General features: G+C 44.1%; 1 protein-coding gene across 1 annotated transcript; it reads left to right on the top strand.

Moving 5' to 3' along the window:
* The first annotated feature begins 3,567 nt into the window (after window positions 1–3,567).
* Window positions 3,568–5,352, top strand: LRRC30 (leucine rich repeat containing 30). The gene has a single exon (XM_077492480.1). The coding sequence runs from the start codon at window positions 3,837–3,839 to the stop codon at window positions 4,710–4,712; it is 876 nt and encodes a 291-aa protein (XP_077348606.1). The 5' UTR covers window positions 3,568–3,836; the 3' UTR covers window positions 4,713–5,352.
* The last annotated feature ends 8,457 nt before the right edge of the window (window positions 5,353–13,809 follow it).

Genomic DNA, 13,809 nt, shown 5'->3' with positions numbered 1-13,809 from the left:
ATAGGCAGGCCCCTCTTTGAGCATGCTGCTGTAACCCTGTGTTAGATGAATTGAAGTTGGCAGCAAGCTGTGACTAGCAAGACTTGTCCAGGACAAGCACCGACTGAGCCCAAACAACTGAAAGCAAATAGCCGCTGACATCATTGGTGGTTGCCGATAGCAACAATAAAGTTTGTAGCCCCTGTCTCACTGAAAGCGCCACAGTCTTGCCTGCAGGCTTACCCCGATCACCCTGGGCAACAGTAGACATCTCCAGGCACACTTTACTGTTTAAAGCAGGAGTTTGAAGCAAAGTTCAGAATGTCCAGCCTTAGCAAAACCCTTTAACATATTTGTAGTCCATGGGCGCGATCGCCTGCTGTGGTTACCACGGGTAACAGCACATGGTACAGAGATGCTGAATTGCAAGGTCAGCACAAGTCCTTCCCCAAGTGTAATTCCTCATTGGTGGCAGAAAAAGCACAGTTCTTCGGCTCGATCAACCTCAGTTGCTAGGGTCAATGGCTGGCAGGTTATCTGTGAACAGACATCCCGGATTCTCTCCCAAATGTAGTGGTACCCCCGTAGGGGCTGCTGAAATATTGTCTTGTCTGTCCCCCTGCCCAGCCCGGCATTCACCTTTCAGAGACTCAGAGTCAAAGAACAGTCCATAAGCTTTGTTTTTTTTGTTTTTTTTATTGAGGGGATTGAACTTGGATGGGGAAGGGAAATATGGAATGCCCAGTAGAATTGGTAGAACCTGTACAGGACAAGTATATACACTCCATTTCTCCTCCCGCACATCGCTTCCTCTCTAATTTTCACTCCTTTCTCCTCCTGCAAATGGCTTCCACTCTAATTTTCAGGCACAGCTAGCACAACATGGTTAGGCCTAACACTGGCTCAGCCAGGCCTTAGCAATTGGCCTTTGCAGGCAGGAACTGTGGGCCCCTATAGTGTAGCAAAATAGAAAGTCTCTGGTGCTAGCTGTCCTACAGGTGGCTACTGATCCCCTTAATCCATCTTCAGGCCCTGCCAGCCCTCCTGGCGGCAGTTTCCCCTCTTCACTGCTCCTTCGCAGTCCACTCCTTTGGTCTGCACCCATCTCAGACTGCAAGCTCCCAGTCTTCTCAGGCATGCCTCCCCAGTCCTCCTGACTGTACCTCACTCACAAGCCCTCCTGGCTGAGATCAGTTGTCCTCTCTAAAGCAGTACACTCTGCCGCTGTCCTCCCCTTGCTATCTTTTGTGCCTCCGGTCCAGGACCGTGGACCCTGGAACGTGATACTGCAACTGAGCCCAGGCCCAAGGTCACCCCCCAGACTGGACAACTGCCTCAAAGGCCCCAAAGCCTTAGACAGCCTCCAAACTCTCTCACTCCAGTTCTTCCACCCTACAACTCCCCCCAAGCTGGTCTGACCCTGGGTATTTTACGGGGCCTGCCCCCTGCAAATCCAAGTTGGAGATAGGTCAGGGCTCCCCAGAACAACCCAGGTGACTCCACCTTCCCTCCAGCCTCTCTTTTCAGAAAGCACTAGAACCTTCTGGAAAGAAGTAGGAGGTTCTAGTGATGTCACCTGTGAGTCACCCAGCACTACTCTGAGCCGCCCCCAGCCCAAATCAGAACAAAAACAAGCAGGCCTGACTGCCAGCCAGGCCTACCTAAATTTACCTGTCCTAATAACGAATCTTACCTCTAGCACCTCTAGTGGGCATGTAGGAGGAGTTATCCCTCAATTTCAATGGTGATCCTGCGTAGCTAGGAAACTATTTAGTCTCAGGGAGTGTAAGCCCTTGTACACATGGTCGGAGAATCTGACGGAATGAGTCTTATCGGACCGCGTCGTCAGATAATCCGTCTGTGTGTGGTATGCATCGGACTGATTCCGTCCGAATCTCCGTCCGATCCAAATTTCCAACATGTTGGAAATATTTCCCGACCAACTGGGCCGGACGGACCTAATCCGATCATGTGTAGAGCATTTTAATCAGACCAAGTGCCACGCATGCTCAGATTAAATTCCTACATCAAAGCTATTGGCTACTAGCCTGAATGTAGTCCCATCGTAACGAAATTACGTCATCGCGTTCTGAAAGATCGGATTTTTCGCCAACTTGGCCCGACCGTGTGTATGCAACAGTTTCGGACACAATCCGTCGGACTAAATCCGACGGGCAAAATCCGACGGATTTGGTTGGCAAAATCTCCGACCGTGTGTACGTGGGCTAAGAAGACACAGAGCCACACAATGAGATTGGAGGAAAAGCAGTTTAATTTAAAGCTGCATAAGGGGTTTTTCACTGTCAGGGCAGCAAGGATATGGAACTCTCTTCCACAATCGGTGGTACCAGCAGGAAGTATTGATAGTTTTAAAAGACTCTTGGACATGCATCTTAGTGAACACAATATACAAGGATATGGGAAATGATTCTGAACATGAAACACCAACACAGGTTGACTTGGATGGACTAGTGTCTTTATTCAACCTTATAAAAACTATGAGGAAGGGAGGATTAGGCTGCCATTCATCCCTGTGTGTACGCCCACATGTGAGTCTATAGTCAAGTGGGCTAAAGAAAAAGGAACAAATGAACGGTTTAGAAGGGAACTGAAACTGAAGCATGCTCATTAGATGTGGCAACAGCTGGTCTATGGAATCTCAAGCTGCAGCAGGAACACAGGCAAGGAGGGACAGTGAACATCAGGATCAATCCGTTTTTTTTGCAGAATACAGAAAATGAATCTCATAGAGTGAGTATGAACAGCATGTAATACAGCCTGTACTGAAGTTTTACTGATATGAGCTCAAGGACACTTTAACAGCCTCCACTGAAAGTATTGTGGTTTTCACTTCTTTTTTTTTTTTTTTTTTTTTTTGTAAGGTTAAGGGAAAGAGTTAATTTCTGATCTAGAGGCTAACTAAATGTTCCATATAAATTCAGTATATATAATCAGGTAACCCTTCTCACTACATAGTTGCAGGTAAACCCAAAGGAGAGTGCATAATCTGGCTGCAAAGGATGTGGATGGGTTATTTTACTTTCATATATCATATGGATTGCGATTACCTTTACATTATTTTATTGAGTGATGGGTGGACAATGGAAACTTAGAAATCAAAGGGACTCATGGAATAGTTTTGACATCTGCGTAAATATAGGGGTTATCCAGAAACCATTGTTGGTTTAGCCATTGGAATGTCAATTGGCATTTCTGATCTTTGATGTGACTTTACTTTGAGATACAGAAGCTTAAATATAAAGCTGCTCCTAAAACATCATAGTTATTTAGTCATTAATAATCACTGAATTAATTGGTATAATTGTTGGTCTTATCTTGTCGCTTGGACTATCACTTTCTGCTTTATTCTATCCAAACATTTGCTGTGCATCCATCACAGTCTCTGCACACAGTAAATATTTTTTTACTTATTTATATCTACCTGTAACTACTAGAGTAAAGTAGGTCAAGAAACATGATCTGATTACATTTCACTGGGCTTACTGGTGATTAGAGATAAATGAAGACACCATGAGACATTCCTATAGAGCTACAGAAAGTGACAGTGGCAGCTGGCTTGGCGTGTCGTTGTACTTGTGTGTTCAGCAGTTCCACGAACAAGTGTGTTGGCACTTTCAGACAACAATTTCTGCTCACTCAGCTTGGGAAACAAAATAAATAGAAACAAAAGTTCTTCTCAAGTTCCATAATTTTTGTCCATCCTTTATGCAAGCAAATCCTCTTCCTCTTCAGTCAACCACTTTTCTGTTTTCAATGATACGTCATCACTGCGGACACCAAAGAAAGCTGGACCTAACAAACGTTTAACCCTCCACAGATATTATTTTTGGTTAACCATGGGAACTTCGTTCTCAAGCCAGATGTCCAAGAGCAAGAAAACTGGTGGTCATAAATTGCAAAAAGAAGAGGGGTTGCCTAATCCATTACCCGATTCTGATCCAAAAGCAAAAAAAGAGCCTGTAAACTTTAACTTTGTTTTACAGAATGCTGCTGAGGTCCCCAGCTTCATTTGGCACATGACTAAAGTTGAAAAACTCAATCTGTCACACAACAGGTTGCCTAAACTTCCTCCTGCAGTGGCCAAAATGGAACAAATAGCGGTGCTCAATTTAAGCGGTAACAGAATTGTTCATCTTCCCAAGGAAATCGGGCTCCTGAGAAACCTCAAAGTTCTTTTTGTCAACATGAATTATCTGTGTGAGATGCCAGAGGAACTGAGTTTATGTAGAAAGTTGGAAGTGCTCAGTGTATCACACAATTTCATATCAGAACTTCCTGCAACATACAGCGACCTATTCAAGTTAAGGAAGCTAAATCTGAGCAATAACTGGATAGTGAACATTCCTTCGTGTGTCTATCAGATTAGAACTCTGGATTTTCTGCACCTGGGAGCAAACAAAATTGAAAATATTGCAGAGAGTATTAGATGTCTAGAAAGCTTGAAGATTCTGATTATTAACAATAACAAGATCAGTGTGTTGCCTCGATCTATCTGTTTATTAGCCTCTTTGGAACTCCTAAATTTGGATTATAACAACATACAAACACTTCCGAATGATCTGTTTTTATTAGGAAGACTAAGCCGAATTGCATGGAACCCAGTCGACAAGGGTCTTCATATTCAAAACAATCCTTTAGTTAAGCCCTTATCAGAAGTTGTAGACGGTGGAATAGATATGCTATTCAGTTACCTTCAAGACTTAAAAAATTAACCTGAGTATTAAATTGTATATGATATAAAGAACTGTAACTCCTCTAACTGGCATGTGAATATAGAAATGTACTAATTATATTTCAAGGTTTTCATTTAGAATTATTGAGTACCAAAAGACATACACACTTTGTTATAGTATAGTTTTCAAAAATAATGTTATCAAATATATTTACTATAACATTTATAATACAGAATTTGCTATATTTATACATAAATCAATTAATTTGAGAATAATCATTATGCATTTAAAAGAAAGCCTTTGAAATTCCACTTTGATATCATATTGCAGGAATGTACAGTATATTTAAATTTAGGGTGAAAAATTATGCTATTAACTAGAAAGGGTGATTTTTAAAAAGTAAAAACGTATTAGTCTAATAGCAACTATTATAGTTGTAGTGGAGGTTGTAAAATGAATGCTTTTTCTAATATATTTTTAATTTACTTATTTTGTAGTGAAATAATATAATCATATACAGTAAGCCATGTGGATGGGGTTTTGTTGCTGTATGTACTGTAGTGCCACCTACTGGAAAAATTCATAATTGCCTTATCGATGATGAAAGAAACCAGTGCTGAAAAAATATGGAGGATGCTATTGCTGTTCCTATATAAAAAGCTTTTTGTCTTGTTATCCAGCAGATCTAATTAAGTTTTGTTTCAGTCACAGTTTGAAGATTTGATCTTTGCTAATTTTAATTTGCTTTTGGCCAGTGATCCAGAAAGCACTGAATCAGACGCAGGCAGGAGAAGTCAGCAATGACAGCTTACTTATTTCTCACAATGCAGGTTTCTTTTATACTGAGAGAAGTATTTAGGCTGCCACTGCTGACCTTTGTGTCTAAAAATCACTAACTTACAACAAGTTTGTAGATCTAGACTTTCTAATTTTGACTTTTTCTAATCTACATGTATGTTTCTGGCCAGCAACTCTGACAATATTTAAGTCAGAGACAGCTAAACATCTAACATTGTCAAAAAAAATCATCTTGATGATTATCAAATCATCTCTTCCAAAAGTACTCAACAGTAAACATGCACCCAGCAACAACCTTCTTCTTCCTCTTTTAGCTTATACTAACATACTGTAAAAAAGTCTATCAGGACCTACAGCTCTTTCACGCATTTATCACATGCATTATCAAGGCCCCTTGGTGCGTACATTATTTAAGCACCTTATCATGTGCATGACCAAGGTGCCTCACAGCATGCCATAAGGCACCTTACTGTGTGCATTACGAAAAGTTCCTTACCACGTGCATTACCAAGGTCCTTTACTGTGTGCATTATTAGGGCAACTTACCAATAGGGTTGCCAATTTTTCTTTAAGCCAAACCCGAACACTTTAGTGGCACACAGCAAAAACTTTTTTTTTAGCATGCTCTAGAACAGTGATGGCGAACCTTGGCACCCCAGATGTTATGGAACTACATTTCTCATGATGCTCGACTACACTGACTGAGCATCATGAGCATCATGGGAAATGTAGTTCCAAAACATCTGGGGTGCCATGGTTCGCCATACCTCCTCTATAGGATTGTAAAAGACCTAGGACACCTTTGGGCACTCCAAAGGGAACAGTAATGTAGAGTGCATAGTGCTCCCTTACCCTCCTATCAGGCACTGTTCTGAGCTACATTGCTGTCTGAATATTGTGTCCGGGTTTCAGGTGAACTGCTGTGTGCCCTGTGCCCTGTTGCTTGCCCCATGATGTGCCCTGATGTGTGCCCTATTGTGTGCCCCATGTCCTGATGTGTGCCCAGTGCTCCTATGTGCCCTGCTGTGTGCCCCATGATGTGCCTTCCTGTATGCCTCATGCCCCGCCGTGTGCCCTGCTTTGTTGCCCATGCCCTGATCTGTGCCCTACTGTATGCCCCATGCCTTGCTGTGTGCTACATGTCCTGATGTGTGCCCAGTGCCCCTGTCTGCCCTGCGCCCTGCTGTGTGCCCCATGTCCTGATGTGTGCCCCATGATGTGCCTTGCTGTATGCCCCATGCCCTGCTGTGTGCCCTGATGTGTGCCCCATGCCCTGCTGTGTGCCCTGTGCCCTGATGTTTCCCAGTAAATGGGGAAACAGCGCTAGCGTGAAGCGTCACCTCCCTGAAATGAGTTTGCCACCACCCTGAAATTAGTTTTTGCAGGTTGGGATGTCTGTCAAGGTGCCTTGCCATATACAGTGTACATTATCAAATTGCCTTAGCTTGTGCATTATTATGCAAAAAATAGGAAGTATGCAGATCCAAAACTCTGGGTTGACTGCCTGCATGTTAGTACAATGTCAGTGACTTAGAAACAGCCAGACACCTAGCAATTTCAGAAGTTCATACTCTTCCTAGCCCAGGTTTGTCTTTGTATATCTGCATCAAAATAAAGTTTGCATTACCTATATCATATCACAAACTATAACTGTAACAGGTCTACCACAAAGTGAATTTTGTCCTTCAAAGAATAGTAGATTTGATTTATATAGAAACATATTGAAACTGGTGCTATTGTTTATGCATTTATTTTTAATTTTCTTTGTGGGATTAGCCACAATTCTTTCATTATGAATATTCAGTCTACAAAATGATTGTCTTTTGTGAATATACAGTACATGTTAAAAAGATACTTTTCTATGACTTTACACAGTACTTTCAGTTACAATGTAAATGTCCACATAAAGTAATACAGTAGCATCTTGACCTACGAGCATAATCCGTTCATAATCCAGAAAAATGCTTGTAATCCAAAGCACTCATGTCAAAGCGAGTTTCCCCATAGGAATCAATGGGAACTCAAATAATTAGTTCCAGTGTCACTGCTAGTGTATGCAGTACTGCATGTAGCCAGAGGCGGGTGGGGTGGGGTGGGGGCGTCGGAAACACTTACACCCCTTTCACACCAGGGCGTTTTGCAGGCGCTATAGCGTTAGAAATAGTGCCTGCAATCCGCCCCAAAAAAGAAACTGCACCATTGTATGTAGTGTGAAAGCCCCGAGGGCTTTCACACTATAGCGGTGCGCTGGCAGGACGTTGTGAAAGCCCAGAGGGCTTTCACACTACAGCGGTGCGCTGGCAGGACGTCAGAAAAAAGTCCTGCCAGCAGCTTCTTTGGAGCGGTGTGATTACCGCTCCTCCACCACTTCTCCCCATTGAAATCAATGGGGCTGCGCTGTAATGCCGCCGGCAAAATTCCGCTATTGCGGTGTATTGCCGGCGGTTTTAACCCTTTTGCGGCCGCTAGCGGGGGGTAAAAGCACCCCGCTAGCGGCCGAAATGCGCCGCAAATCCACCGCAAATCCGGCGGTAAAACGCCGCTACAAATAGCAGCGTTTTACCGCAGACGCAAAAGGCGGTGTGGTGTGAAAGGGGTCTAAGAAACGGTCAGAGACGCTCTGAGACACTTGGAGAAACTTGTAGATGCTCTTAGACACTCGGGAATGGAGTATTTCTGAGCTTTTCCGAGCATCTGTGAGTGTCTCAGAGCATCCCCGAAACCCCCACAACTCTGGCCACATACAGTACTGCACACCCAAGAGGCTTGAATCCTGCTCCTCTTGCGAGACAATGTTCGTAAAGAGAGCCAGGATTTAAAAAAAAAACAGGTTGTGTTGCAAAACGCACGTAAACTGCATTACTCACAATCCGAGGTTCACTGTATTTTATTTCACATTTCCTGGTCCTTTAGGTTGTGTGTACTAAAAAATGTATCTTTAATCCACTGACATGGAGAAGAGCTACTCATTTCCCTGTGGACACCAATACAACACACTGGACACATTCTAAAATTGTTTAGTTTATAACCGCAATCTTTTTAAATTATGTTTTTACAGCTTCTTCAAGATATAAGCTTTCATTTACTCAGAGTTTTATGGTACTAATTTTCTTTTATTATGACCTTTAAGGAATATTTATACTTACACTCAGATAAAAGCTAAAGCTGTCTGAGAATATATATTTTCTATTGCCAGCTGCTAAGGTTATATTTAATTGAGTGTATGACATTGTACATGGAGAAAAAGACATTTATGCATATCGAATTTTAAATTTTTTTTGCAGCTTACCATTTTCTTTGTGATATTTGTCTAAAGTGGATCAGTAATGGCACCATGATCTTGATACAGGACTGGTAACTTTTTCAACATATAGGGCCTCTGTTAGACACTACAGTGTTCAGAAAGAGGTCAAAAGGCTCTAAGCGCCCCTTAAATTCTGTATTCTGCAGGAAAATGTTCCAATGTTTTCTCTGAACCCTAAAGCATCAGTTTGTTCCCTCCTCTCCCAATCAAGGTACTTCACAACCCCACACTGTATATTCTAATCTGTAGACTACACCTCTCCATAGAAATCATATATATGGATCCTTTGTGTATACTGCCTTGTATATCCTCCATATATATATATATATATGTGTGTGTGTGTGTGTATATATATTGTGGCAGCACGCAGGTAAAGTCACCTGGTTGTATCCAGGATGGGAAATATGTGTGCCCTGGATTCAGGCTTTATGCAGACTTTTACAATTAGAGGGGAAGAGTTAATGAGCCCAGCTGAAGTAAGTGGGCTCATTAAGACCTCTACAAAAAACCCCAGCATGCTTAGGGAGATGCTCCATCCTGGAACCAGTTTTGTGTTGTATAGACTGGGGAGTGTGACACCTGTTCTGTGCGGTGAGTTAACGCCTGTGTGGCAAACCTCTACAACAGAGACAGGGACTGGTGCAGCACAAGGCTGCACTCAGTTGTTAGACAGGGAATCTAAGTGTGTAATTAGAGGTCAAGCTGACCAGGATTTATTTTCATGTTTTATTTTTGTTTGGCTGTTATATGTTTCACTGCATGTAGCATAAATAAACCGCATCTTTTGTTTTTTTGCACCTACAACGCTGTCTGCTGTGCCTGATTTTGTGTTGTGAACCCATCCAGGGGGGCCCCACACACACCCGCTGCCGAGCTAACCCCTCACAGTTGGTGGAGAATTTTGGCAGTTTTTTTTTATTTTTTTGTTAAGGCCAGCATGGAGGAGATACTGAGACAGCTGGCTCTAGCAAATGCAAACCAGCAGCAAGCAAATGCAAATCAGCAGCAAACAAATGCAGGTTTACAAAAGAGCCTTGCAGCTCAACAACAGAGCCTTGCAGCCCAGCAGCAGACAAATGCAACTTTGCAGCAGAGTTTGGAAGCTCAGCAACAAGCCCAGCAGCGATCTGAAGCCCGCTTCATAGACCTGTTGCAGAAGCAAGAGCAGAGTTTTCAACAGCAAATAGAGACATTAATACAGCAACGTCCGCAGACCAATGAAGCAAGTGGTTACAATAATACCACATCCTTTGGTGTGAGCCGTTTACTGACAAAAATGACTGGAGAGGATGATCCGGAGGTGTTTTTGACCACATTTGAAAGGACTGCTGAAAGGGAAAAGTGGCCTAAGGAGCAATGGGCTGGACTGGTGGCCCCTCTGTTAACTGGGGAATCGCAGAAAGCTTATTATGACCTAGAGCCTGACCAAGCAAAAGACTATGTGGTACTAAAAACAGAAATATTGGCACGGCTGGGTGTCACCCTGGCCGTCCGGGCTCAGCGTGTGCATAATTGGACTTTTCAGGTTGGAAAACCCCCCAGGTCTCAAATGTATGATCTCATTCACCTGAGCAGGAAGTGGCTGCAGCCAGAGACTTTGACCGCACCAAACATTGTGGAACGTGTGGTTATGGATCGTTTCCTGAGAGCTCTTCCTACTGCCATCCAAAAATGGGTAAGCCATGGAGACCCAGAAAATGCAGATAAACTTGTGGATCTGGTTGAGAGGTACTTGGCTACAGAGAACCTGACCACCTCTTCCAGGGACTCACGGACTTTCTACCCTAAGACCAGATCATCCCCAGTGGCGGGTAAGATGACTCCAAGGGGTGAGGGTGGAGAGAGTGAGAGGGTGGGAGTTCTACCTAAGGTCTGGCGGGAGCAGCCCAGGAAGCCCATGCTGCAAGAGGCAGCGAAAAAGATTATTTGCTACCGCTGCCGGCAAGAGGGACATATTGCAGCCAATTGCACCGTTGTGAATGAGCCAATGCAATGTGACTTTATAAGGGAGAGACGTCAGTCGCTGTTTGCGACAGTTGCATGCACTGCCATTCGGGGACCTGAGAAACATTTATGTAAAATGTGTATTAATGGTAGAAATGTTGATGTGTTGCTGGATTCAGGTAGCCTGGTAACATTGATAAAAGCTGAATTAGTTACTACAGAGGACTCTGGGAAGAACAGGGTGGCTGTTATTTGTGTGCATGGGGACACCCGAGAGTATCCTGTAACTTCAGTGTTTTTTGAGAGCCCCAAAGGTAACCTCTCTCATCAGGTGGGGTTAGTGTCTCACTTACCACATGATGCTATTGTGGGAAGGGATTTTCCAAAATTCTGGGAACTCTGGGATTGTCCTGAGCCCCCCACTGGTGCCCCTATAGACCAGGAAGATGACCAGAATTCCTCTGGGAGTGGTGAGGACTCTCCTGAATTTCCCTTGTCGGTATTGGCGGGGGAAACTCGAGAAACTGGGGAGGAGCCAACATCCTCAGATGAAAACAGGCCGTCTGTGGAGTTTTCGGATCTTGAGGTTTACAGGGAAAATTTTGCCACAGAACAGTTAAAAGACCCCACCCTAATAAAGGCACGGGAAAATGTGGTGAAAATAGATGGCGAGTTAGTGAACCCAGATAAGACTTGCACTTATCCTTACTTCACTATGGAAAGGGACCTGCTGTATTGAGTGGCTCAAAGGGCAGAAGAAACCATTGAGCAACTTGTAGTGCCCAAACCTTACAGGAAGTTGGTGTTAGAATTGGCCCATGGGCACATTCTGGGAGGTCATCTGGGGACAGAGAAAACCAGAGAGAGGATATTGCAGAGATTCTATTGGCCTGGGGTCATGAAGGAAATAGAAAATTATTGTTCCTCCTGCCCTGTGTGTCAGAAGTCAGCACCTATGCCCCATTTCCGTAACCCGCTGGTACCTCTTCCTATCATTGAGGTCCCCTTTGAAAGGATCGCAATGGATTTGGTAGGTCCGATAATGAAGTCCGCCAGGGGGCGTCAGTACATTTTGGTTATATTGGACTATGCCACCCGTTATCCGGAAGCAATTCCTCTTCGAAATACCTCGACCAAAACCATAGCCAAAGAGCTATCTCTTGTTTTTAGCCGCATGGGTATTTGTAAGGAACTGCTTACGGACCAAGGTACACCCTTTATGTCCCGGGTTATGAAAGAATTATGCAAGTTGTACAAAGTGACGCAATTGCGTACATCTGTGTATCACCCCCAAACAGATGGGTTGGTTGAAAGATTCAACAAAACCCTAAAACAAATGTTAAAGAAGGTAGTGGATAGAGATGGAAAGAATTGGGACTGTCTAATACCCTATCTGATGTTTGGCATTAGGGAGGTACCCCAATCCTCTACGGGTTTCTCACCCTTCGAGTTGCTCTATGGGAGACACCCAAGAGGGCTGCTGGATATCGCCAAGGAAACTTGGGAAAATGAGAGTTCTCCTCACAGGAGTGTGATTGAGCATGTCGCCCTGATGCAAGATAGAATTGCACAGGTAATGCCAATTGTAAAGGAACATTTAACCCAAGCGCAGTTAGCACAGCAGAGAGTGTACAACCGTGGGGCCAAGACCCATACTTTTCCCCCGGGGGATAGGGTCTTGGTGCTAGTCCCTACGGTTGAAAGCAAATTTCTGGCCAAATGGCAAGGTCCATATGAAGTAATTGAAAAAATTAGTGAGGTGAACTACAGGGTTAGACAGCCAGGAAGGCGAAAGCCGGAGCAGATCTATCACGTCAATCTGCTGAAAGCCTGGAGGGATAGGGAATCCCTAGTCGCAGAGACTTTGTCACAAGTACAGCCTGATTGCTTAGTTCCTGAGGTTGGAATAGCAGACACCTTATCGAAACCCCAACAACAGGAGGTTAAAGAGTTTGTACTTCGTAACAAAGAGATTTTCTCTGAGCTTCCGGGACAAACATCTGGCGTAGAGCATGACATTATCACCCCGCCAGGAGAAAGGGTAAAACTAAAACCTTATAGAATACCAGAGGCCCGAAGGGAGGCAATACGTGGGGAGGTTCAAAGGATGCTGGAATTGGGTGTGATAGAGGAGTCCCAGAGTGACTGGTCCAGTCCTATTGTACTAGTGCCCAAACCTGATGGGAGCTGGCGGTTTTGTAACGATTTTCGACAATTAAATAAAGTTACAAAATTTGACACCTACCCCATGCCGCGTATAGATGAGTTGATTGACCGGCTGGGAACAGCCCGGTATATGACAACTCTTGATCTCACCAAAGGGTATTGGCAAATTCCCCTGGCCGAGTCGGCCAAGGAGAAAACTGAGTTTGTAACCCCAGATGGGGCATTCCAATATAAGAGAATGCCGTTTGGGTTACAGAATGCACCGGCAACATTCCAGCGGAAAATGGATAAGATTCTGAGGCCCCATCAGAAATATGCTGCAGCTTACCTGGATGATGTGATTATCCATAGCACAGACTGGGTCTCACATTTGCCAAAAGTACAAGCAGTCCTAGACTCTATCCGGGAAGCTGGGTTTACGGCCAATCCAAAGAAGTGTACCATTGGACAGGAGGAGGCCAAATATCTTGGGTACACTATTGGGAGGGGGGTGATAAAACCCCAAGTAAATAAAGTCGAGGCCATACAGAGTTGGCCACGTCCCAACAGCAAGAAACAGGTACGAGCCTTTCTGGGAATCGCTGGCTATTATCGACGATTCATTCCCCATTTTGCTTCTCAGGCGGTGCCTCTCACCAACCTGACAAAAGGGAAAGAGTCTGTTATGGTTAAATGGTCCCCAGAGGCTGAAGAAGCATTTCAGTCCTTAAAAACAGCCTTATGTAGCCAGCCAGTGTTGTACTCGCCAGACTTCTCTAAGGACTTTGTTGTACAAACTGATGCATCAGACGTTGGGTTAGGAGCAGTGTTATCCCAGGTCTGGAACGGGGAAGAGCACCCAGTCATTTACCTCAGCAGGAAGTTGAAGTCCCATGAGGTAAATTACGCCACGATTGAGAAGGAATGTTTAGCAGTAAAGTGGGC

This window comes from Lithobates pipiens, unplaced genomic scaffold, assembly GCF_037356315.1.
Source record: "Lithobates pipiens isolate NorthernLeopardFrog02 unplaced genomic scaffold, aLitPip1_a1.2 Scaffold_19, whole genome shotgun sequence".
NCBI classification, from domain to species: Eukaryota; Metazoa; Chordata; class Amphibia; order Anura; family Ranidae; genus Lithobates; species Lithobates pipiens.
The sequence above is the reverse complement of the archived record's forward strand: the minus strand, read 5'-3'. Positions and strand labels throughout refer to the sequence as shown.